The 25,233-nt window shown below is 44.4% G+C and overlaps 1 protein-coding gene across 6 annotated transcripts in view; it reads left to right on the top strand.

Annotated features, from left to right (window-relative positions):
* The window catches only part of SDK1 (sidekick cell adhesion molecule 1), a 429,219-nt gene that overhangs the window by 98,573 nt on the left and 305,413 nt on the right, over positions 1-25,233 (top strand). For all 6 annotated transcript variants that reach the window (XM_077316210.1, XM_077316213.1, XM_077316211.1 and 3 more), the window contains 3 exons: positions 3,282-3,441; positions 9,777-9,883; positions 14,114-14,261. In XM_077316210.1, the coding sequence (XP_077172325.1) occupies positions 3,282-3,441; positions 9,777-9,883; positions 14,114-14,261 (415 nt within the window). The remainder of the gene's footprint in view (positions 1-3,281; positions 3,442-9,776; positions 9,884-14,113; positions 14,262-25,233) is intronic.

Below are 25,233 nucleotides of genomic sequence, written 5' to 3' on the forward strand. Positions count from 1 at the left end.
GGCTGGCAACTGTCAACTGGGATGAGACCAAGGTAGGACATGTAGGGCACTATCAGGTGATGGCTTGATGTCATTACTGAGGAAAACCTGGAAGGGACATAACACCTCTCTTTGGGAAAACCACAAAGCATCCAGTGATTCCTAGAGCAGACTGATGTCACTTCTGATGCCATGACATTGCTTGACAGCAATATATTTTCCCCATTTTTTCCTCTCCTGCTGGCTGCAGAAATTATCTTGAGGCTTCGTCGTAACCCATGCCATTCCCTACTGAAATGGGCTTAATTGCAAAAGCGAAAACATAATTAGGGATGATGAAAACTTCAACACAAATGTGATGAGCAGCTGAACTTAACCATGATTGCCCTCCTTATTTACATGCAAGATGAACTCTGTCACCAGACCAGAACACTTATGTGCTCTTGTTCATGACACTGTGCATGAATTATCCTGATTTCTCATGCCTTGGTGGTAGGATTTCAAAAATTGCCCACTAGCACTCCTTATTGTCCACTAGCACTCCTAAGTCCCTTGCTCATGTACTACTATCAAGCTAGGCATCCCCTATCTTATATTTATGCATCTCTTTACCATTGCCCAAATATAATCCTTTATACTTCTCTCTATTAAAATTTTGTTGGCTATGCCCCAATTTTTCAGTCTATCCAGATCACCTTTCCTTGGGGGTATTAGCCACCCTACCCAGTTTAGTGTCATCTACAATTTTGATCAGTATACCCTCTATTACTTCATCCAACTCATTAATTAAAATGTTAAGCAGTAACAGGCCTCAGCACAGATCCTTGTGGTACATCGCTGGTCACCTCCCTCCAAGATGAAGATGAACCATTTGATGTGTGCCCTTGGTGTTCTATCAAGTGAGCCAATTACAAATCCATTTGATTGTCACCTTATCCATCCCAGTTTTTACTTTCTCACAAGAATATCATGGGGGACCTTATCAAAGGCCTTATTAAAACCAAGACATACTGTATCCAGTGCATTGACTGCATTGGCTAAACTAGCTACTCTGTCAAAAAAAGAAAAGAAATAAAATTAGTCTGGCAGGACTTACCCCCGAGAAATCCATGTTGTAAACATATCACCCTATCTCCTTTGTATGTTTGGGAATTCTTACTAGTTTGTAAGCCAAACACTTGTACTTCTTTTATCCTAGGAACATTAATTTTAATGTACTCTCTCATTGTGCTTTGCAATTTAATTTTTTTAAACTCAGACTGGGAATTATGATGCAATTCTATCGTTGTAATTAAAAATATCTTTTTTAATATTGTGTTAACACTATTGTCTCCAAATATCGAGCCCCAGATTAAGAGGGATGAAGCATTAATCCTTTCAAACTTTATTCTCTTATGTTTAGCACTCTCATATGATGAAATTGTTAATACATTAAGTACTTACAAAGCAATATTTTATTCAAGTTTAATTTTACCCAGCATTGTTTTCCAGTGAGATGCAAATATGTGTTTTGTATTTTAATGTAAAACATTCTAGTATCAGTGCAATTAATTTTATAACAACCCTAGGGTGGAGCCCCTCCACTAGCTGAGAAGGTCTGTGGAATCCATCCCAGGACCATGCATCCCACTCCCACATGGAAAAGGTGAAAAACAAACTCAGGAGAACAAATTACAGATGGGCTTCTCATAGGGTTCCCTGCCCCCCAGCAGGGGTTGGGGGAATAGGATTGCCAGATCTAAGTTGGGGAACTCCAGGAAATTTGGAGATGGAGGTTGAGGAGACCGGAGACGTTCAGTGCCACAGAGTTCACCCTCAAGCAATCATTTTCTCCAAGGGAACTGTTTTCTTTAGTCTGGAGATGAGCTGTAATTCCAGGGGGTTCCCAGGTCCCACTGGAGGCTGGCATCATGTACGCTGCGAATGTAAAATGTTGTCAACAGGGTTCAGGTTTCTGCGACGCACACCTAATATTAGTGAATGCCTGACCTTGGTTATCATGCGGACATGGTTTGAGCAGATGTCAGCTAAAAAGTAAATACATCTTGAAATAAGATTTTAATGGGCCTAGAATTGCTGTATAAATTATTGAGCAATTATCACTGCTGGCGTTGCAGAAATCTGAAGTCGAATTGTATAGCCCCCAACAGAAGTATCGAATGCAGAGGCATTGTTGTTTGATGTACGCTTGAAGCCCTGGGAGGCTTGAGGCAGGGGGAAAAAGGGGGAAAAAAGGACATTGCTGATAAGTCCGTGGCATATTTCCATCTCCACCTTATTTTCTCCTGCCTCCCCACACTTTGATCCACAGGTAGATGATAGATTCAAAACCATATCTGACCCCTGCGCACTTTGAAAACTCTCCCATTCAGGGGCCCAACACTGATTTAACAGAGGAAAAAGAAATGTAATTTTGAGACAGTCTGGTTAAAGACAGCGTTGAAAGGCACATTAATCTTGCTGTTCTGCAGGGTGTTTTGTTCAAAGCTGCTCCTTTTCCTATCAAAATTCTTCATTTATCCTGAGACATGTCCTGCTGTGATAATCATTTCATCTGAGTTTTCTTCCCTAACTTTCTAAAGAGAGTTTAATGAACTGGATTTAATTCTTGCGGGTGCAGGAGGAAGAAGAACTGACTGGCAAGAAACTGGACTGGAGGGTATAGAAGAGACAACTGTATTTGAGATCAGAACTTCAAATACAGTAAATGGTTACATTTTGTTGAACAGAATACGGAATAAAAAGACTGCATTGTGGGAAGTTACATGCTGCTTTGTTAGAAGACGCTGTGACTTCCCATTGTAGGAGTTCAAACAGTCTCAGACATTGATTTGCAGGGCAGGGGACTATAGAACATAATTTTAGTTCTGTAACCAGATCTTGTCAGATCTCAGAAGCTAAACAGGATCAGTCCTGGTTAGTACTTGGAAAGGAGGACCACCAAAAGAAGGCCAAGGGTGGCTATGCAGAGGCAGGCAATGACCAACTGCCTCTGAATGTGCCTTGCCCTGAAAACCCCATGGGGTTGCCATAAATTGGCTGCAAATTGATGGCACTTCCAACCACATCACAGGGTGTTTCCAGGGTCTCTGTATGCTACAAGCTGATCTTTACAATGAACCTCAGAAGGTAGGCATCACAACCAACAGGGAATCAAACACAGCTCACTGGATTAGAAGCTGCCACTGTTAACCACTGCACTACACCGCTACACTGCTCTAACACTTGGGTGTTCTCTCTTGAAAAGCAAGAAAACCGTTTTGTGGCTTTATTTTGACTCTGTTCTCCCTCTTGACTTTCAGACGACGTTGCGCCCTATTTCAAGACGGAACCAGGTTTGCCCCAGGTTCATCTCGAGGGGAACCGTCTCGTGCTCACGTGCCTGGCAGAAGGAAGCTGGCCTTTGGAATTTAAGTGGCTACACGATGACATGGAAGCCACCACCTTTTCCAGCGAGTACAAGTAAATGGCTCTTCTTAATTTTGATTTTTCTTTATTGCATGTTCAGAGGATCCTTTGTTTTGTCTTGAGGCAACACAACAGGGAAACACAACAGGGAACCAGCATGACTGTAGTGTGAAAGCTAGGTACAAGAGCACAATCACTGCTGCTGAAATAAGAATGGGGAGTGGGCCCTGCTTTCTGTAGGTTTCCTCCCCACAACCACACTTCAAGTCTGACTCCCTGACTCTCAAGGGTGAGTCTTCAGGGAGTGACGACAAGAAGGAAGAGGCAGGTGCATGGAGGTTGTTATGCAGTGTGCATTGACCGTTCTATCAGTGCTATTTATAAAATATAATAGTTTAAAGTAAATTATAATACTTTTAAAAGGTTACTGGGTGACAAGGGATTACGCAGAGGAGGCTGGAAGCAATAAGATTTCCTGAGTTCATAAGCAGCATTTTCTGTAGCAATCAATTCTAAGTTTAAGAATATTTTCTTCTCGTAGGAAGGCTTTGGAAAACCATTTTTTCTCTCCAGTGATGTTCAGCTTTTTACAAAAGAATTTGGGCTTGCCAGTCTCCTCTTGGGTACACAATTTAACATGGTTTGAGTGCAATGGAGAAGCTGGGAGAGATATCAGCAGGGATTTGGATGTTGAGCAGAATCGCTGAGCACAAGGGAATTTTCGTTCAATGAATTGTTGAAGGTTCTCATGGGCGGAGTCAACTGGTTATGGTGGGTATTCCGGGCTGTGGTGTTGTGGGTTTTCCAGACTGATGGTAGTTTTAGTCTTTGGCGTTTTACCAGTAACTGTGGCCAGCATCTTCAAAAGTAAGGTGGGAATTTCTCCATATCAAGGGTGGAGAGTGTGAAAAGTTGCTGAGCATTTTACTTACTTCTCATGTGTATAAAACACATTACATTCCTGTCTTATCTGGGAGTCTTCCTAATTCCAGTCCATCTCCTGGAGACTCCCGGATAACACAGAAATGTGATGTGTTGCACACAAGGACACCAAGAAATAAATAAAATGACCATGGACAGAAGCTCCTTAGTTTTGCTTTGAGACACATTGTTGTTACATCACACACTCCACACTTTGGCCCAGAGAGATTCCCACCTTGCTGTGTCTTTGAAGATGCCAGCCACAGTTCCTGGCACAACCCCAGAGTCTAAAACTACCAGTCATGCAGCCCACAACGACAGTGTCTGGAAAGCTCACAACAACCAGAATTTCAGTTCCACAGGTGGTGGGTGGTCGAGGAATTGTTGAAGGGCAGCTCCTAGGCCACAGCAGTAGTGGAGGTGACCCTGGTAGAGGATCATGGCAGTGACACTGCTAACCCTGACTAGTTCTACACAGAAGAAGAAATGGGAAAAATACTTCTGATCATTCCATCACTTGAAAATCATATGACAAGACAACCAAAAAGAGATATAGAGCTGGAAGACAGAACTCTGAGGGTGAATGGCACTCCGCTACTGGGGAAGAGCAGAAGACAAGTTCTTAATGATGCAATCAGACTAAAGCTGAAAGGACATTTGGTTGCTTAGGTTAACAGATGCAAAAGGAAAGTCCAAAGCTGCATGACATGTATAATAGGGACATGGAACGGGAGATGTGTGAATCAAAATTGTAACATGAGCAATGGACTGGTTAAACATTGTAATCTTTAGTGCGAGGGAGCTAAAGTGGACTGTATTAGGACATTTTCAGTTGGAAAATTGCAAAGTGTTTTACTCTGGAAATGACACTCTCAGAAGGAATGGCAAGGCAGATATAGTGCAAGCAATCAGGAGCCATAATGCAAAGTCTGTGTGAATAAATATCAGTCAGACTTCATGGAAAGCCTAGCAACACAGCACTGCATGCCCCAACTACAGATGCTGGAGAGGAAGACATGGAAAGCGTTTATGCATTGGTCCATTTAGTCCAACCCCCTGCTCAATGCAGGATCGGCCTAAAGCATCCGTGAAAAGTCCAGTTGCTGCTTAAAGACTGCCAGCGAAGAGGAGCTCACCACCTTAGTAGCAATATAAACAACTGACTTCCTGTTTTTGCATGGCATGTAGGTATTTTGCTAGATGCTGGATTTATAATCCATTACATTCTAAGTTCTGTGTCTTTCGCACACCTTTTTAAAACCTTTGGTTGTTTATCCTTTTGTTTTGTAATGTACATTGATTTCCTTAAACGCTCAGTGGTTTCCATCAGTTTTTTTGCTTCCAACTGTCGGTCACACTAACAATTTCCTTAACTCCAGATGATGCACTGGCTATCTTGTGTAATTAATCACGCCAGTGGATATCTTCACCCTAAACTTGACTTATAATTTCACCCATTGAATGGAATATTGGACTTACCACAATGGTTTCTTATGTTGGAAAGGAGGCCATCCTGACATGTTTGGTTACTACCCTTCCCATCATCCTAGGAGGGAGGGACTAGATTGCTCTTTCCACCCCCAATGGGTGGACAGATTACTCCCCTCCCGCAGACTCCTATGGCTCTATAGACCTGGGTTGGGAAACCCTACTGTAGACTATTGTTTCCCCCCCATATTTTTTGACATATTCTTGCTAAGATTTTGATGGACTCAACTCCTGCTGGTTAAAATAGCTCTATCCCATCTGCTCCTGGTGATTTGTTTCTCCCAAATTATTTTGAGTACACCTTTCCCTTCACTTTCTAAAACTGCAGGTTCTTTGCCAAAAGATTATTCTGTGAGGGAATCACTCTAGGGATCTCCAGAGGTATGGAAGAAAAAGCCTGTCTTAAGTTTTGACAATTTTCTTGGGTCCTAGTGAAAGACATATTTATTTTGTTTAAAGTTTGATGAACTCATTTCCAGTCCTTGAAGCTTTTATCTCGGAACATGGAATGCGCGTGGAAAGCTAATCAAAATTTACAATAAACTTTGAACAAATACATTACTATGAATATTTCAGGGCCTATTATTTATTTTTAATTGCTTGCCACCAACGAAGATGATCTCTGCATTTTTTTTTTTTTGTATTTTCGAGTCAGGGAATTACATTTATTCATTAGGATGAAATTATTGCAGAGACAAAAATATCTCTGCTTTGGTCACAGAAAAGCGTTGGGTGTGCTAAATTTGGCATTACTCTAATTTTCTGGACAAGCAGTATGCTAAAATATCAAGGGGGGCGAAGTTTATTAAAAAAAAAAAAAGCCCTAAACATGAAATCCTACATTTACATCAGTTTAAACTTTGTCACTGGCTGTCATGAGATAGGCCGCACCATAGATTTAACATTTTAATAAACTTCCCTTACCTCTGGTGAAGTGTGCCTGTACACACAAAATTATACCTCAAATAAAACTTTGTTGTTCTTAAAGGTGCCCCGGGACTCATTTGTATCTGTCCTGGTGGAATGCTCTTCCTGGCAACATCAGTATCCTGCAGGACCTTGGACAGTTCCACAGGGCTTACAAGACAGAGCTGTTCCTCTGGGCCTTGGATAAATACTTGGGCAAGCCTTGGATAAATACTCATTCATTAACATGCCTTTGGAAGGGTATGCCAAGAAGGGACTCATGGTGCTAACAGCATTTCCCCTGCTTCTATGTAAGGATCTGCAGTGATCAGTCTAGCAGTCAAGGAGGCATTCTGGTGCCATGGGACGGGGGCTCCATATCTCCTTTGGTGGGGATACAGCTGCTTTCATATACGGCAAGCATATAGTGGTGGTGGTAGTGGTTGCAGCTGACTTGACATGGGGTTTCCAGGAAACATTCAGACTCGGCTTGCCATTGACTGAACTCCCTTGGCTGTCTCCCATCCAAGTAGGAACCCGGACTGATTCTGCTTATCTTCCCAGATTTGATAAGATCGAGCTTCCCTGAGCCATCCATATTAGCAAAGGATAATTCTAGGAGTTCTGCTTTTACAAAGATTTTTGCACATGTGGACACTTTCTGTGGGGTCCAGTTGAAAAGTATGTCCCTTCACAGAAGACAAGCGGTATCATTGCTTTCAAGCATGAAGTTCATTGCATTATAGGCTCCAAATTAGAGTGTGGACAGCTCTGGTTTGAACTGGAACAAGTGCTTCTGATTCAAGAATATTGCCATCATCCCAGAAGGCCCAGGGTTTATAATATTAATGCAGAGCAAATTCCAGGCTTCAGGTATAGAGTATGTCCTGGCATTGAAGAGAATACTATGACCTCTACATAAATTTTAGGACATGGCTTGATCCAGACAATTATCTGGACCTTTTCTTATTTTTAATTTGTTAGAAGTTCAATAAATGCATTATAGGGTCCAAATTTTGACTTTTGGATACATGTTGAGGCCAAATTGATTATTTGTGTTCCAGAACTCCCCCTCCCTAAAGCACCCAAATTTCCCTAGTGTTCATTGATAACATTGAGTCAGTGATGTATTATCCATCTTCTGACTTTCTTAAGAAGCTTCCAAGCTGTTTCTCTCCAAACAAATTGTCCATTTTCCTAAATTACTTGCTCGGATCTGCAAAAAAATCTTTTAAGTGCCCTTCTGGCATTCAGACAATGAAAATGCCTTTTTCCCCCCTCAGCTGCGTGCAAAATAACTTCACTATCACTAGGAAAGCAAAACTATCAGCTCTCTCTCTGTGTGTGTGTATATATATATAATCTAGTATTCATTGCTCAGTGTAAAATTTCCTGGAGATTTTGCAAAATATTGTGCTTTTGTTGTCTCTAGTTGTAAGATCTGTAGGCCAGAATGTTCTCTGAGACTGAATTGGCACAGCCCTTTACAGATGGATTGTCTGGTGTATACTAAGAAGAATCCAGTTGTAAGGATGCCGGCCTCCAGGTGGAGCCTGGGGTGGTCTCCTGGAATTACAGGTCATCTTGACAGTACAGAGATCAGTTCCCCTGGAGAAAATTGATGCTTTGGAGGGTGGATTGTATGGCAGTATGAACCACAGGAGTTTTCCAATCTGACTATTCCCCCCACCCCTTCTAGGGGTTAGGGGAAATCCAGAAACCCTAGTCGCAAGTGACAACTAGGGTGAACTATACCCAAAGTTGTATGGAAGCAGCCTATCATCATAAACTATTATTGGTTTGTTAAAGCTAAACAGGTCCCAGGTGTCTGAACTGGAAGCCAAGGGGCTGGCATTCCCCTCTGAGGCCTCATGTTACAAAACTCTGTTCATTATCTCATTTGTGTATAAAATTTAAACATGCACAGCCTTTTCTTCTGCTCCAATTGAAAGTAGAGATTACAATCCTGCAGAATCCTATTGGTTTTCGGTCTTGATCTTCAAGATCCAAGGATTGTGTGGTGAAATTCTTTCCAAGGTGACTACAGGTCATCTGGTTTGATTTTTTTCGAAGCTGATTTCCAAGATTAGTCAGATGTTTTATTCACTTTAAAGATGCTTCTGTCAGCTAATGTAACCAGTCAGAAGAAGTGTAATGAAGGAGATAGAACAATTAGTAGGCTAAGTGATACTGAAGGTGTGCTGAACAAACAGGAGCAGTGACCTAACTGCGGCTCAAGAGTTTTATGAGGATTTTTGTGGGTGTTTTAGTAGTTTAGTAGAGATTACATATTTACAAATAAGCTTGTCGAGTCTGTGTGTATGCTGAGACTTAGCATTTTTATTTTCCATTGTTTAGGACATGCTGCTGTATAGTGATCTGATGTGAAATATACAGGGTTTTTTTTTTGTCTTTGTTTTGAAAAGGTTACATGAAAATCCATCTTCTTCTACAGAACAAATGACACAGCTACCATTCATTGCTGCTCTGAATACAGAGGCATTTGCTGCGCCGGCATGTGTTTTTCTTGCACTCCCTTCACGCCACCAGAGAGACATAGAAAAAAAAATTAAAAAATTAAAAATTGCTGTGATAGAACAATAGGCAATATTCTCAAGCTTCTGGTGGCATGGAGGAGGGACTCTGAAAAAAGGAAAATGGAGCTGAAGTGCTTGTGTCATGCAAAAATGTGCACCTTTCCATTTTCTGCAGCTTACAAATGTTATTTAAGAATACATATGAACATATATTTCAGTGGCCCATCTAGTCCAGCATCCTGTTTCATACAATGGCCAACCAGTTCCTCTGTAGTTGCAGTTCGGTGTAGCTGAGATATAACCTTACTAAGTGTATCACTTTTTTTAAAAAAATGGTTCTAGAATAAGAACATGTTTATATCAGTGGTTCCACTGGGCAATGGATTTATCACTTCCTTGAAATGTGGGGCAGGTGCCACACTGGGAAACAGTGCTCAGCAGACACCCAAGTGGCATACCAAAGAGCCAATGTGGCACCTGAGCCACTCAGGAAGTTACACAGCTAGAACTATAATGATGTCTCTTTGTGTCTTGCAGGTACATCATCCCGTCCTTGCAAAGATCTGATGCTGGCTTTTATCAGTGTGTGGTGAGAAACAGAATGGGGGCTCTCTTGCAAAGAAAATCAGAAGTCCAAGTGGCATGTAGGTGTACATGGCATTTGTTCTGAAATAATTCCCTGATGGAATTTTTTATATATATATCTCCTACTGCATCCCTGGCAAACAGGCAATGACTATTCCTACCTGTTAGCTATTTGTTCCATTCATCCAAAGAAAGCTGTAAAAAAATGGGCAATGCAGGCATTTTTAAATTCTACATCCTGGCAAGTTTCTCAGGCTGACAGAGCAGACCACCGTTAGTGTGGGGAGACCAAGAAGCTTCCAAATATGCGCACAGAAAGGGGCTAAAGCAGCTATCAGCTTTTAAGACTGGCATTCTCATACCTGAAAATGAATCAGTTGGTTGTTGGCCAAACATCCTGCAATCCAAGTCAAGGGCTGAGCAAGCCAACTTCTACACAGCTTCCATCTCCAGGTTTCAAACTGGAGGGACTGTCAAACACGGCCTCTGATTTGATACTTAATTTCCACATTGGATGTATGAGTAGATTTTCATACACCCCAATTATAAATGGCAAGTTACCTGATTAGTGTGGTAAAATAAGACCAAGTTTCCAGCCTGCCTCTCTGCAGAATTCATATAGTCAAGGAAACATCACTGGGATAATCTCTGAAAACTTTTTTTTAAAATTTAGATTCCCTGCTATAAAACAGGTGCATCTTTATGTTGTGAGTTGCACTGTTTCTGAATCAGATAGATGGAACTTCCAGGTAGCCATATGAGTCCAAAAATTAAATCCACGTAATGCCTCTCATAAAGATCAGTCTATGCCACAGAAAATAGAGTGCAGGCTTTCAAGTTCTCCAGAACTTTTAATGAGTTCCAGATGTGAGCAGAGACATTTTTTAAAAAGAAGAATCAGTCGGAGAAAGGCTATTGTTGATTGTTCTTTCTTCTTCACAGAAATCCAAAGATACCCGAAACTCTCTGCACCCAGGCCCTTGATACATTCTGCTTCTTTTTGGTTTAATGAAAAAGAGCAGACCAGTGGATTTAAGATCATGGACTGAAACATCTTATGCTTTTATTAAACTACCCACCTGATTCAGAGTTCTGGAGGGCTGAGAATTCTGCACATTTTTATGGAGGAAGGATTGAGAGATGTTCCCCTAAGCAGTCATGTCTTGATGGGTTGGCAGGCAGCTCTACCCCACCTCTCCCATGTAATCTGCCTCCAGAAAAAGAACTCTCACAAGTCAAATGGAAGTTTCTGTATTTGTTTATACCCCACACGTCTCAGTCTGAGACTTTGATTATTGTTCCTCAGGGCACTTAACTTGGAAGGTCAGCGCCAGTGACTGTCATTTGATAAATGGCAGGAAGATGAAGTCAGTGAATGGAATTCTTTATTAGACGCGAGCATTTACAAGGAAGTGATTAAATGGAGGAGAGATGTATCATAACAGCGAAAATGTGCTGAACTTATTATTTTTTTCCTGCAGCTTAACATTAGCATCAAGAATAATAGTGCTATAGCATGCAAAACGGCCAAGCAGCCATTAACTCTTGCCGTTCCACCATTGCTGACACGTCTGTGCTGTAGATATTATGGAGCGCATCCTAGGGAGAAAGCTGACTAGCCTTATGGGGCTACTTGTTGGATTGCTATATACCCTGGTGGAGGTGGCAGTCCCCCACTACTAGGCCCCACCACCAGACCCTCAGTTAAGCATCTCTGCCATCATTAACCTCAGTTCAGTAGTTCAGCAGTGGAATAGGCTGCCTAAGGAGGTGGTGAGCTCCCCCTCGCTGGCAGTCTTCAAGCAAAGGTTGGATACACACTTTTCTTGGATGCTTTAGGATGCTTTGGGCTGATCCTGCATAGAGCAGGGGGTTGGACTAGATGGCCTGTATGGCCCCTTCCGACTCTATGATTCTATGATCCTGCGTTGAGCAGGGGGTTGGACTAGATGGCCTGTATGGCCCCTTCCAACTCTATGATTCTGTGATTCTATGATTCTATGATCCTGCGTTGAGCAGGGGGTTGGACTAGATGGCCTGTATGGCCCCTTCCAACTCTATGATTCTAGGTCCAAGCTAGATGTTATGGCATACAGGAGTCCAACCTATGGATGCTGATGCCATGTTAGAAAAGAATCGACCCTTCTAAAAAAATGCTGCAGGGGCAGGATTGCCAGCACTGGGTGGGGAAACTCATGGAGATTTTGGGGGTGGGGCCTGGGGATGGGAAGGTACCATGTCATGGAGTCCTGACTCCACAACCTTAGAGTCTACCCTCCAAAGCAGCGGGCCCCAGCTGGAGTTGGGCAACCCCATGTGGGGCCCTAATCTTGAAAGGATCTGTGTCACAGCAGGACCCAGGCAATCTTCTCAGCCTCCCCCTCTCTGCCCCTTTTCAAATGCTGTTCATGCACTTGCAAAGGCTCATGGAGGGGAGGGGAAGTGAGATCCCACCAAGTTACAGGCCTAACCAAGATCAGGCTCTCATGGCATCTTTAAATGTCCCAATTCTTCTCTCCCATAGCATTGGCACCCATGAGTCAGGCCCATGGATGTTGTAGCATCCAGTTTGGCTCTCAGATAGAATCACTTTGGGTCTGCTCGAAATAGAGTCTTCCGACCAAGTGTCAAAATCTCCTCCCCATATCTCTTGATTATCCACATAAGATGTTATAAATAAAGCCAGATTCCAGTGTAGGTACTTAACTATTTTTAGATCAGGCGAAAAGGGAGCTAAAACTGCCTTGTCTAACTGCGGTTTTATATCCCATAAGTAAAGCACTATATGTTTACAACATAGCAGCTTCCCAAATGAAATAACTCATTTAATGTAGATGTTAGCATCCGCATGATATGTACATTTCATTTACAATGAATTACATGTGAAATAGCATTCCTATAATGAATTAAATGTGAAATAGCATTCCATAAAATTGTAGTATATCTGGAATTGGAAAAGGCATCAAAAATTTAATCCTCAGGTAACGTCCATGCTTCAGAACTATATTCTGCTGAAAAAAAAAAATTAACTGAGTTGTAAATTAATGCAAACAGAGGCGTGCAGGAATTGCCGAACAATTCTTAATTAGAAAATGTCTGAATTATGAAAGCTGAACTGCTCCTGTAACAATGGGGTTAATTAGAACTGCTTGAATGGTTCAATAATTCTTTTAAAGTGGGTAATCTGATTAAACAAAAATATGGACTTCTGTGAAATGTAAGTGTTTAATTACATTAGAACTTGGAAAAATCCTTCCCGTGATTTCCAAAACTAAGCAACACCTCACCTCCGCCCCCCCCCCCACATTTCAAAGTACCATGAGATCACTTTGCCGTTCACTTATGTGGCTGATAAACTTGATGGCAGTTGGTTCTGATCTCCCTTGCTCCATAAAGTATGAATATTATTGTGAGGGAGGGTCACAAGGGCCATGTATGGGCCCCCATGCCGCTGCTTGACCTGGCTGAGTTTGAAAACAGTGAGGGTGGGATAAGGCAGCTTCCTCTTCCCCAGGATGGAACCTGATAAAAGTGTGGCAGGCCTAGGTGAGAGAAGGGGAGGAAGGACCACAAGGAAAGGAATCTACCAAGAGAAGACTAGCTTGCCAGCTGCTCCTAGCATCATATTTATTTATGGCCGGTTTACATCATAAGAGGGCACAGTAGATAAAACAATCAAAGACAATGTGGTTAAGTTTAAATTAAATTTGTTTCAATCAGTTAATTTGATAAGGAAAGTTGGCTTCTTTGGACTGAAAAACAGACCTCCCTGTCCTCTCTGTGCCTTCACCCACAGATCCCTTTCCCAGCTCCCTTGCCATCCGTCCCCCAGCCTCACACCCTTCTCTCTTGCTCCATCATCTCTTCTTCATGAACTCTTCACTGCTTGGGTCTTCATCTTGGCTTTACAGTGTTGCTCATCCGGGCCTTTTTGGATAGTAAAATTTCAAAAGCTCATCCACCGTTTTTAATCCGTCGGTTTTCAGCTGGGTGGGGGGAGTCAATTGCCTACCCTGGGAAATGAGCATGCCACTTTGTGCTGACGGAGACACTTCTTCGGTGTCCCAGAGTCACTGGGCTTTGCCGTCTGCCTCGCTACGCATCCCCAAACCTGCACTCATCAGCACTGCCACAAGGCCCGGGATATCTTATTGCTTAATTACGGGGATGCAAACGACTGCCATAAAATATAATTATTCTTCTCTCTGACCCTTAAAAAAAAAGAAATCATGACATGCTTGGGGAGCAGAAACTGTTTTTGGAATACTGAGTGTCACTTTCCTCTGCAGACATGGGGAATTTCCTGGGCGTGGACCAGAGGAAAACAGTGTCTCAAGGGCAAGCCGCAGTGCTCAACTTCCCACCCATCTCCTGCTCCCCCCGACCACAAGTCACTTGGTTTAGAGATGGCCACAAGATTATCCCGAGCAGCAGAATGTAAGTTACAGTTGATTACACTTCCAGAGGTGTGCAAGAAAGTACATGGTAACCCAGCCCACATTTGAAGTATCTTAAGGTATGAATCATTTGTGGGATGTTAAACCTTTTGGTGGACTTTTCAATATCAGCCCCAGTTCCTGTGCAGCGTCTCGAGTCATGCATTTGGAAAATCTCAGGCCCCATTTTGCATCGGTGTTCCTCTGAACATACTGGCTTAATGGCAACTTGTATATATTTACTTATAAAACCGAGGTTTCGCAAACTGAGCTGCATGCAGGGCTGCTTTCTTTGACAATGAAATGGCAATTGGAGTTGATTTCTTTTATCCCACCCTGACAGCTTTATTTCCTCTGATCTAATTAGCGGCTCACCCATTCATAGCAGCACAGTTGCTCTCCAGTTACCTGTGTCTTGTCACTAGGCGTCGTGATTTTCTCTTTCCACAGCGAATTTCGACCAGCAGCCTGAGATGGCATTAAGTGTGTTTAAAAAGTATAGCTTGTTTTCTCCCCAGAGTCCTCTATCGGATTCAATATGCAGTCATCCTCCCCTTTCTAATTAAACATGCAATCATTGGCTTATTGGATTGTAGGTTTTAGTTTCGGGGGGGTTTTTTGTTTGTTTTTGTGAATGGAAGTGTCAGATACAGTGAGGCACATGGCTTCTTCACAGAGCCACGGAAGGTCGCACAGTGTGAAGAACTAGTGGCAGGTATTCTGGTGTGCATTTAACGGTGGCCCAATATGTGGGGAGTTAATAACAACATTAAAACATCTTTGGGAGTTTCCTACGAGCCTATGACCGGCAGCCGCTGTCCAGGGTGCCAGGGGGAGACCATTCACGTTGCCTTCTCCGTGAGCCTTTAAGATGGAGATGGAGATGCCAGGGACTGAAGCTAGGAATTTCTCCATGCAAACCAGATGTGCTACCACTTCTAGCTAAATTCAGTCATGCTTCAGGGTTAACGCATGATAGTCCAGAGCAGGGGTAGTCAAACTGCGGCCCTCCAGAGGTCCATGGACTACAATTCCCACGAGCCCCTGCCAGCGAATGCTGAAAGGTTAGCCTGAAAGTGTAAAACAATTTATAAAGATATAAAATTCCCCATCGATGAGTGTGGCACTAATATAACATGCCCTTATTAGATGTTTAGACCGCCCTCTCAGCGAGCTGGCTCAGGGCAGATCTGGCAACCCTTCCCCTTTCTTCCCCCACCATTAGCTAGGGGGGAGCTGGCAACCCTAGCTGAGAAAGAGTTGCCCTTTCTGTTCTTTAGTCACTCTGTGCCTAACAGTTGTATGACAGGCAGAAATATATCGGGCCTTGCCTTGCTGTTCCTGAATATTCATACCATGAAAAATTGCTTCTGTTGAATTAGGAAAGATGAATATATAGAGGCGGGCTATTTAACGTTTTATCCTAATGATTTCTTGCCACCTTCTTTCATTCTTCTCATTTTTGAAGCCGTCCCCCCTCCCCCTTACAAGTACCACTGTTCATTTTTATCCTATGTTATCAAGGGACACCTGAAGATGGTTTCCAGTTCTTCCAGAGGAACCCTGGACCTTGCGATAAGCAGACATAATAGACCAATTTCTTATTCTTTTTTGTGGGTCATTAAGTTAAGAACCGTCCGTTATTTAAGCGAGGACCAAAAAAAAAATCATTTTATGATTTGGCAGAGGTGGTTTTTCACCTTCCTTCAAAAGTCAAGAGGGGAGTCCTGCTCTATGTGTATACGAAGCTATTGTAACTGCTGAAAGGGAGTTTATCTTCTTTCCGACACTGTAGATGAACTTAAGTAGCCAGGTAGCTCGCAAATGGAAAATCGAGATAACTTTGTACCAAGTGCCCAAGGTATTCATCCCATCGCCAGCCTCCATTTTAGCTGAGCTCAGGAAGAATTCTCAGTGAGTAAAAGAAAAACTCCAGCTGCGTGAGAATCTCACTAATGGTCCCCAGCCTTTTGCTTAATCCCTGGCTATTTCTTCAGCAGGTACTTGCTGGGCGTTGCAACTGACTCATGGCAACCTTGTTGGGCTTGAAGGTAAGAGACCAAGAGAGGGAGTGGCCTGTACTTGCCTCTGTACAGCGACGCTGGGTTTCCTTGGTGGTCTCAGATAGTCGAGGTCCAAGCTTGAGAACTTGGCCTCCAAAGTGGGTTTTGTTTTGTTTCTGCCTCCACCTTCTCCTCTGTAAGGAACATAATGAATGAGAAACCTGCTTGTGGGACTAAATATTTGTCTTCGCAAAGCTTATCTAACCTTCCTGTTGTGCAGTTCTGCAAATACCCAAATATCTTAATTGTGCTGTTCACTGAACAAACACATCGCTCTGCAGAGACAAGCCAAGGAGGGGCCTGTGCTGCGAAAGGAAGACGCCTCTTTTTGCCTTTGGGTCCTTGGCCCGTTTGCAGCATGGCCATCCTGCTGGCCTGCTGGCCATTTTCTTGCGAGCCCAGGGTTTCTGACATGCCCCCTTTTAACTCTCTCTATGTCAGTCACTGGGCTCCTCATTACTCTCCCGGGTGCCGCATGCTGGCACAGCCTCTGAAGACTAGAGCACAAATGAAGCCATCTCCAGACATCACCCGGCAGATACCGATGCGCGTCTGGTTGTTCTACAGAAGTAGAATACATTATTTCATTTGTTCCCTTTTTATCTGCATCCTGTAAATATTACGTGCTGTTTTCATTCCTTTGACACTCGCTGCTTCTGCAGAGGGTTTCCTGATGTGCCAGCTGTTGCCACCCTACCTTTCCTTCCCTGTGATAGGATGCGTGTCCTGTGCCAGCCATGTGGTAATCCAACTTACTGATGTCTTCATGACATCCTTTCATCTTAAGCCCATTCTTGAGCTTTGTCAGCCTTTTGCGGTATTATTTAACACATTTAGGGGGGTTTTTTGTCGTTATTTCAGATCACCATATGGGGCCTTGCTAATATTTTGGTTATGGATTAGAGTTTGAGCATTCCTAATCAATTTTCTCTTTGCTGTCATTATTATTATTATTATTATTGAATTTATTTCCCGCCACTCCCTTGCGGCTCGTGGCGGGTTACAACAGTATAAACCCCATAAAATACATTAAAACCAATTAACATGTCAATATTAATGACTACCTGGCAAGAGCGGCTAATCAACTACCCATTCCCCCTTAGCAAGTGGAGAGGGGATACTGATGGTACTCATGTCTAATCCCAATCCTCAGGTCCCGGGGGGGCGTAGGTGTTAAGCCTGGTCTCAACCGTAAACCTGGCGGAAGAGCTCCGTCTTGCAGGCCCTGCGGAATGATGGAAGGTCCCGCAGGGCCCGCAGTTCTCCCGGGAGCTCATTCCACCAGGCAGGGGCCAGGACCGAGAAGGCCCTGGCCCTGGTCGAGGCCAGGCGTGCTTCCCTAGGGCCGGGGACGACCAATAGATTTTCTCCCACAGAACGTAAAGCTCTACGGGGGGCATAGGGCGATAAGCGGTCCCTCAGGTATGTGGGTCCCAACTCGCGTAGGGCCTTGAAGGTTAAAACCAAAACCTTGAACCGGATCCGGGCAGCAATTGGCAACCAGTGCAGCTGCCTCAGCACTGGCTGGATATGGGCCCTCCAAGGTGTACCAGTGAGGACCCTGGCAGCTGCGTTCTGCACTAGCTGAAGTTTCCGGATCAAGGACAAGGGAAGGCCCGCGTAGAGCGAGTTACAGAAATCTATTCTGGAGGTGACCGTTGCATGGATCACTGTGGCCAGGTGTTCGGGGGACAGGTAGGGCGCTAGTAGTCGGGCCTGGCGAAGTTGGAAGAATGCCTGGCCTGCTACTCTTTTGATCTGTGCCTCCAAAGTTAGGGAGGCATCAATGATCACGCCCAAATTCCTGGCCTGGGACGCGATGGTAAGATGCGCCCCTCCCAGGGTGGGCAAGCGCGCTTCCTGATCCTGCCCCCTGCGTCCCAGCCACAGGACCTCCGTCTTGGAGGGGTTGAGTTTCAGACGACTCTGCTCGAACCATTCTGTCACCGCTTCCAAACATCTGGCAAATGGTTCCGGGGGAGAGTCTGGGCGGCCGTCCATGAGGAGATAGAGCTGGGTGTCATCAGCGTACTGGTGGCAACCCAGTCCAAAACTCCGCACCAGCTGGGCCAGAGGGCGCATAAAGACGTTAAATAATGTGTCAATCATTGTTAACATTTGCTGATAGATTCCCCCCTCCCCCTCCCCGCCACATTTTATAATTCTCTATTTCTTTGGAGACAAAAACAGGGTTCATAGCAAACAACAGAGTCAGCAATAAACTGCAACCAAAACCAGACCTAGGTCAGGAAAGTTGTTTCAAAATAGCAATATATAAGATCCGATACCCAAGCAAGTTTTAAAGTAGTGACTCTTGTAGTGTATAGATTTGAGCTTATTATTCCACGCATGATAACCGACATGGTGTGTTGGACTGGGAGAGACCCAGGTTCGAATTACTCTTGCGAGGGTAGAATACAGGAGGGAGTGTGGTGTTGGAAGCTCCTTTGGATCTCCATTGGGAAGAAAAGAGGGAAACAGGTAGGTAAGTAGTTCATCACCAGTGGTCAAATTTAAGATGACAGTTGGAAGCTGGTCATGAAGGGTGTGAGCCGAGAAGCACCTGGTTTGAATCTTTGCCCCATACAGGAATGTACCAGTTGGCTTTTGGGTCAGCTGCCATTCTCTCAGTGTGGTGTGATGATGTAAGGGTGGTGGCAATAATGTCCTTTACAGGTTTCTCTTTACAGTAAAAAGTGCTTTGACTTGTTGAAATGCAATGTAAGTACTCTTTATCATTAGCCTACTTTTTGATACTTTTCATCCCACTGGTTAAAGAGCAGCAGCCTCTAATCTGAAGAACTGGGTTTGATTACCCACTCCTTCCCATGCCGCCAGCTGGGTGTTTGTAAACAGCGTTGGGACCCTTTCGGGCAGTCAAAAGCAGGGTGTAAAGAAGCATTCATTGGCTTACCAAATGTTCATGGCTTGCTGGATGTTCATGGACTGCAGTTCTTGTGGACCCTTGCCCATTGACCATGCTGGCAGGGGCTCATGGTAATCATAGTCATGAACATGGAGAGTCACAGGTTGGCCACCACTGGTCTACAACTGAGCGGTTGGCCTGCTCCAATGTGGGGAATAGTGATGAAAGTTCTGCGCCTGAGTCTATGTAATCGCTCTGTTATATTATTTGGAAATGCCTTTTTGTGCACTTAGCAAGAAAAAAGGACAATGCAGGTTAAGATAGAGCTGTAACGATTTTAATGGCAATGCTTTGAACAACAGAGATAGAGCCAATTACCTCTGTATGGACAGCCAAAGAGGAAATCCCTCCCCTTGAAAATTGCCTGTTAGAGTCTGCAGTGGGTATGTGTGTCAAGGTCTGGGGTGGGGACTTTGATAGCAAGAGCTGCGCTTAATGTTCCATGTACAGATTTTTCCACTTGGAAACAACATGAGCTTATGGTGCACACACTGAACCAACGCCAGCACTGCACTTCTCTGCAAATATTAGCCTGCCTTAAAGCTTATGCCGGTTGCGCATAATTGCATTTCACATACACCAGATAATACTTTAATTAAAATTGTGATAATTAGCATGTATTTTTAATGAACAATCAATTCTAAGATTGCCAAGTCAGTGGTGCATTTACTGAATAATGCTTCTTCACGTACACACACACACACACACACACACGCACACACACAAAAGAGCCACGCTAAATCTGTGGGCATTAGCATTAGAATGTCAGTGTTTATCCATACGGATGTTAAAGCTCCCCAATTGGTGTCAGTTGTTCTCTCGATGTATATGGATATATTTATAAGCCTTCACACAATGGTGTTTTCCTCCCATGGGTGAGATTTAATTTGGTTAAAACCCACAAGCACACATCCCCCCCCCCCCAATCTCCCTGCAATTTGTTGGGCATGTCCTTGGATGCCTTCCAAAGTGTTTTTCGACATGTGATACTAAGCTCTGTTCTTCATTCCCACTGCGATATAGGCCTACCGCACTATGCTGTAAGGCAGCTATTCGGATAGAAGCCCACTGGTACCAGTTCCTGTAATTCTGCAGAGGATTGTACTACAAGTCAGGGTCATTATGGTGCCATAACTTTTCTACAGTACAGAGCCATTAATTTGCCTGTCCACTCAATAACTGTACAGTTACATGCATGGGCTGTATTTGAGGAAGCAACCTTGCGTGTTGTTTTATGCGTAGCTAGAGTTGCTGTTGACTCTGTGGCACCAGACAACCTCCTGCTAATCTGAGCCGTGGGAGACAAAAATGTGAAATTGTTCAGCGTATGGGGCGAGGCATTTTTGGTCATTGTAGCCATGCTATATGAGCCTCTTGTGGTGCAGGGTGGTAAGGCAGCAGAAATGTTGTCTGAAAGCTCTGCCCATGAGGTTGGGAGTTCAATCCCAGCAGCCAGCTCAAGGTTGACTCAGCCTTCCAGCCTTCCGAGGTCAGTCAAATGAGTACCCAGCTTGCTTGCTGGGGGGTAAACGGTAATGACTGGGGAAGGCACTGGCAAACCACCTTGTATTGAGTCTGCCATGAAAACGCTAGAGGGCGTCACCCCAAGGGTCAGACATGACTCGGTGCTTGCACAGGGGATACCTTTACCTTACCCATGCTATAGTTCCAATTGCCCCAAGAAGCCATCTTGACCCCCTCTCTCTTTTCCTATCTGGATTATCAGTTGGAGCATTTGGAGATGGCTAAATCCGTCAGTTTTTAATTTCCCTTTTATGGTTATCTGCTGCTGCATATTCCTTTGGCTTTCGTCATCTGTTTTTATCATGTGACATGCTTGTAATGTAACGAGCCACCTCTGACGCCGTATGTAGCATAATGGTGAGATGGAAACAACAATACCGGCAGGGCTGGCCGTGGGGTTATGGCTTTGCCGAAATACTCTGCTGTTATGCCCTCTCCTGCCCTCGACAAAACCGCGTGCAAAGTGCCATGCTGGTTCACCTGTAGATCACAAGCCAGGAAGGAGAGGGCCTTCATCAGTCACCCCCGTCATCTCTAAATCAGTGTGGGATCTTTCAGGGGCAGCCGCACCGTCATTCTGTTGCTTTCATTCCAGTTTAATTGTCGCGGGACTTCGCCCGTGGTGCAGGCGTGCCTTTTGTGTCCCGGCAGGGACGCAAACCCCAGGATGAATAGCAGGCAGTGGACGGAGGGGAGGGACTTGGTGGCGAAGCCTGAGTGACGGTGAAGCAAGGCCACCCTGACAACAAAGGTTACAGCACTAATCTCTGTCATCTCCTGCATGCTTAGAGAATGTGACAGTTCTGTTGGCTGGAAGGGATCTGCTCGGATGGGGGGGACGGGTTGCTAGGCTCAGCGTGCCCATCGGCAAAGCCAATCACGTTTTCTAATTTCCCCCTTAATATCAGTAACATTGGTGCCACAAACATGTCTTCACACTTTGACACAGCTAGTGCGCGGCTTTCAAAAAAATGATTCGGGAACAAATCAGCGGAAGGTATCGAGTGGGGCTGGAGAAGTCACGGGGCCAGTTGCATAAGAGTTTGTTATAGATCCCCCCCCCCCGGTCTCTTTTGAAAGCTTGGGAAGCTTTATTTATGATTCAGTAAACAAAGCAGCCAGAAAATGTTTGCATGTCTGGGTTGCGGCTTGGCTTTCCGAGGCCCCTTAGAATCAGGTCAACGGTGCTGAACAGAATCCAGTTGGTGTTTGAAGAAGATGGCAGGGAATATGAAGTTGGCTGATTTTGCATTAATTGACGGCCTGGCTTATCAGTGGCCCTCCACTATCATAGAATCATAGAGTTGATTGGGTTTGCTTTTATGTTGATTTCAGCACGGCAAGCTGGTTTCCTGTTAGCAAGCAGTAGAAAGAGTTCTGAACCACATCGGGAAGTGTTTTCTAGAAATATGTAGGAGACCTGGCTGATAGTGTTCAGGTCTCCTCTTCCTTCCCCAGTTTTTCTTTTCTTGATTGATCGATTTGATTCTTAGGCTGCCCCTCCCTGCACAGCAGGTTCGGGATGGGGACAGCAACGTTCCACAAACTACCCATCATGACCCAGACACAGTAGTTGCAAATTGGAAGAATCACCCAGTAGAACAGCATGCTCGGTAACGTCTAGTATTTCAACAGAATGTTCTCATCATCCATCATCCAGCTGGGGTGGTTGGGAGAGAATATCGATGCCATTCTCACACACGTCCCCTGGGCACACCCTGACAAATTTCAGGCAAGGCATCTTTAATTTAAAGCGAAGAGAGAGAAACGAAATGTGCATTTAATTTTAAAAGGTATTTTCATGCATGATGGGGAAGCTCCACCCAGTCAAAATTCCCAGGCACATCTATCACTTTTGTCCGGTATATGTTTTCAACTGACTCTGCTCTCTGGTTCTCGCTCTCCAACTGTCTCTGTCGTATTTTGGAGAGAGCCGCATTTGTTCTTGTTAGTGCACAATGACATTCGCCAAAGTTCTACCAACTTTTTTGCTGGCCACAAGCTGTCATTTGTTCTTGTCCTTTCTCCCCTCTAGGGACACGGCTGCATTCCACACAGACTGTGAGATGTTCAAACCCCCCCCCCCTCCAATCACTGGTTCAAAACACTGATTATTTTAAAACTTCAGGTCGCATTTTTTGGCAATCCATCACCTGTTTCCGTGGAAACCGGAACGGAGCGAGGATCCAAATGCAGAGTTTATTGGGCCACTTGTAAATTTTGATCCTGGCGAGTGGCCAGCCACAAATGCTTTTTATAGCAGACTTTAGGTTTCTGGAACCCGCCCAGCTCTGGATCCAAGAGAAGTTTAATTTTTGAAAGATATTAATTGAGAATAGTAGACAGAAATCCCTTTCTGTCGCTGATTCTCCGTGGGCAAGCGGACACGTGGCGTTACTGCTCTGCTGAAGAGTGGGAGGGCTGGGGCGAGGCAGGACAGGATGATGAATTTGCACGCACTTTTAATTATTAATAGCGCCAGAGCTAGAACCCTTTGCCAGATTAACGGTTGCCACTTTATCAGTGGCGCATAATAAATTATTTTAATGTGTGTTCTCTGTGGAGCTTCTCATGGAACAATATGGCTTTCCTGGGAGGGGGAAGCTAGGTAAACGTAATGCCCTATATATATATATATATGGTTGCACTTGTTCCCCATTTTGTTGTCTCGGGCACAGCTGTGGCCTGCATCCTGCCACTCCTCTCGGCAAAGTTTCAGAACTTTCTCCAGCCCGAGGGGCTGTTCTCCAGATCAAGTGGTTCTTTTCCCGGAGGACCTTAAGTCAAAGGAAGGCCTTCTTGGTCTGGAGGAATATCTTTGCTAGGAGATATACTTATTTCATATTTATATTGTATTTATATACCGCCCTCCCTGAAGGCCTTTTACTACGCTTGGTTAATGGAGACAACTGACCTCAATAGTTCTAGCTAGCCTAATCTCATCAGGTCTTGGAAACTAAAGCAGCGTTGGTCCTGGGTAGGGGACCGTCTAGGAAGTCCCAGGTCTCTTTGCAGGGGCAGGCGTTGGCAAAACTGGATGTCTCTAGTCTTCAAAACTCCATGGCAGCCTTTTCCAACCTTTAGACCATGGAGGAACCCCTGAAATACTTTCCAGGCTTTGAGGAACCCCAGAAGTGGTGATATGCTCCTTTAGAGAAGTAGTTGTGGAGGTAAAATGTGGGAATCAATCAGTTAATCAATCATTCATTTACCTTTTCCACTGTGAGAAGTGGGCTCTAGTGACATCTAGTGATATCAACGGCCATCCGAACTTCTGGGAAAGGCCATGTAACCCCTGGGGAGCTCTCACATAACTCCAGTTGGGGAATCCCTGCTCTGTGAGGTCACATAAAGCTGCTGTGACTTGATGGCCCTTTTCACCACTAGTCTGGATGAAGCTGTTGAGAATTTTAATTCACCCTCGATCTGAAGGCTCAGCCATCAGGCGAGGATGGGTCGCAATGCTTCAGAACAATTGTATAATATTTGAAATGCCGGATCCCTGTGGACAGCACTTAGAAATAGACCTCCAAAACAATATGGTGGAATGGGGACTTTTGCTGCTACAAGGCCCTGTAAGTTAATTTCTGCTTCCCTGGCTGATTATTTCTCTCAGCACCCTGGAAGTGCTGGCTTTCCTCAAGATGGCTGTATGTGTGGAATGCTGATGGGCTAGATTTATCTAAGGAGGGAATTAGTAACATTGCGGAAAGAGAACAGTTGTTCGGGAAGCCAATGGGAAGGAAGGGTGATGGATGAGCAGCTAGCACAATTGGGCTGGGATGGAGAGACAACCTGACTCCCCCAAAGCCGCTGGATGAAGCTAATCAGTCGGCTCGGAAGGTATTCTATCTCATCTGTCAGCTGCCTGCACCCCAGGCCCTTCTCTCTCAGACTCCTGACCTCTGGACAAAGCCTGCACGCGTTCCTTTAATCAGTGACCATGAGGCAGGAGAAGCACGTCCCTACTCCTCGAGTTGAAATTCTGTCATGCACTTTCCCTTATCCATAGGTCTGTCCGTGTGCTTGTGTTTGTATCCAAGAACTATGAGCCTGCAATAACCGTATGAGAAAATAAATGATTACGGGTTCACTTTTTACTTGGACTGCAGTCTTGTCTAGGATGAACATGTACCAGGGTCAAGACTCTTGTCTTGCATGTTATTTGCTCACCTGTTCCCATGTTCTTGCCATGAGTCGTGCCATGTTCACCTGTTATCTGTTCACCTGTTTCCTGTTTTCATGTGTTAGAGCAGCCTTTCTCAACTGTCTTACCATTGAAGCGTTCTTGAAACTTTGAGAAACCCCAGAAGCAAAGATGTGTGCATGTCCACCTGAGGCCCCTCCCCTTCCCACCCCCACTAGGCCAATCACTGGCCATTTGGGGAGGGGGGTGTTGACATGTCCATATATGGTCCTATCACCTGATAAATGTTTAGCAGATTTAAAAAAATATATTA

This window comes from Paroedura picta, chromosome 17 (genome assembly GCF_049243985.1).
Source record: "Paroedura picta isolate Pp20150507F chromosome 17, Ppicta_v3.0, whole genome shotgun sequence".
In the NCBI taxonomy this organism is placed as follows: Eukaryota; Metazoa; Chordata; class Lepidosauria; order Squamata; family Gekkonidae; genus Paroedura; species Paroedura picta.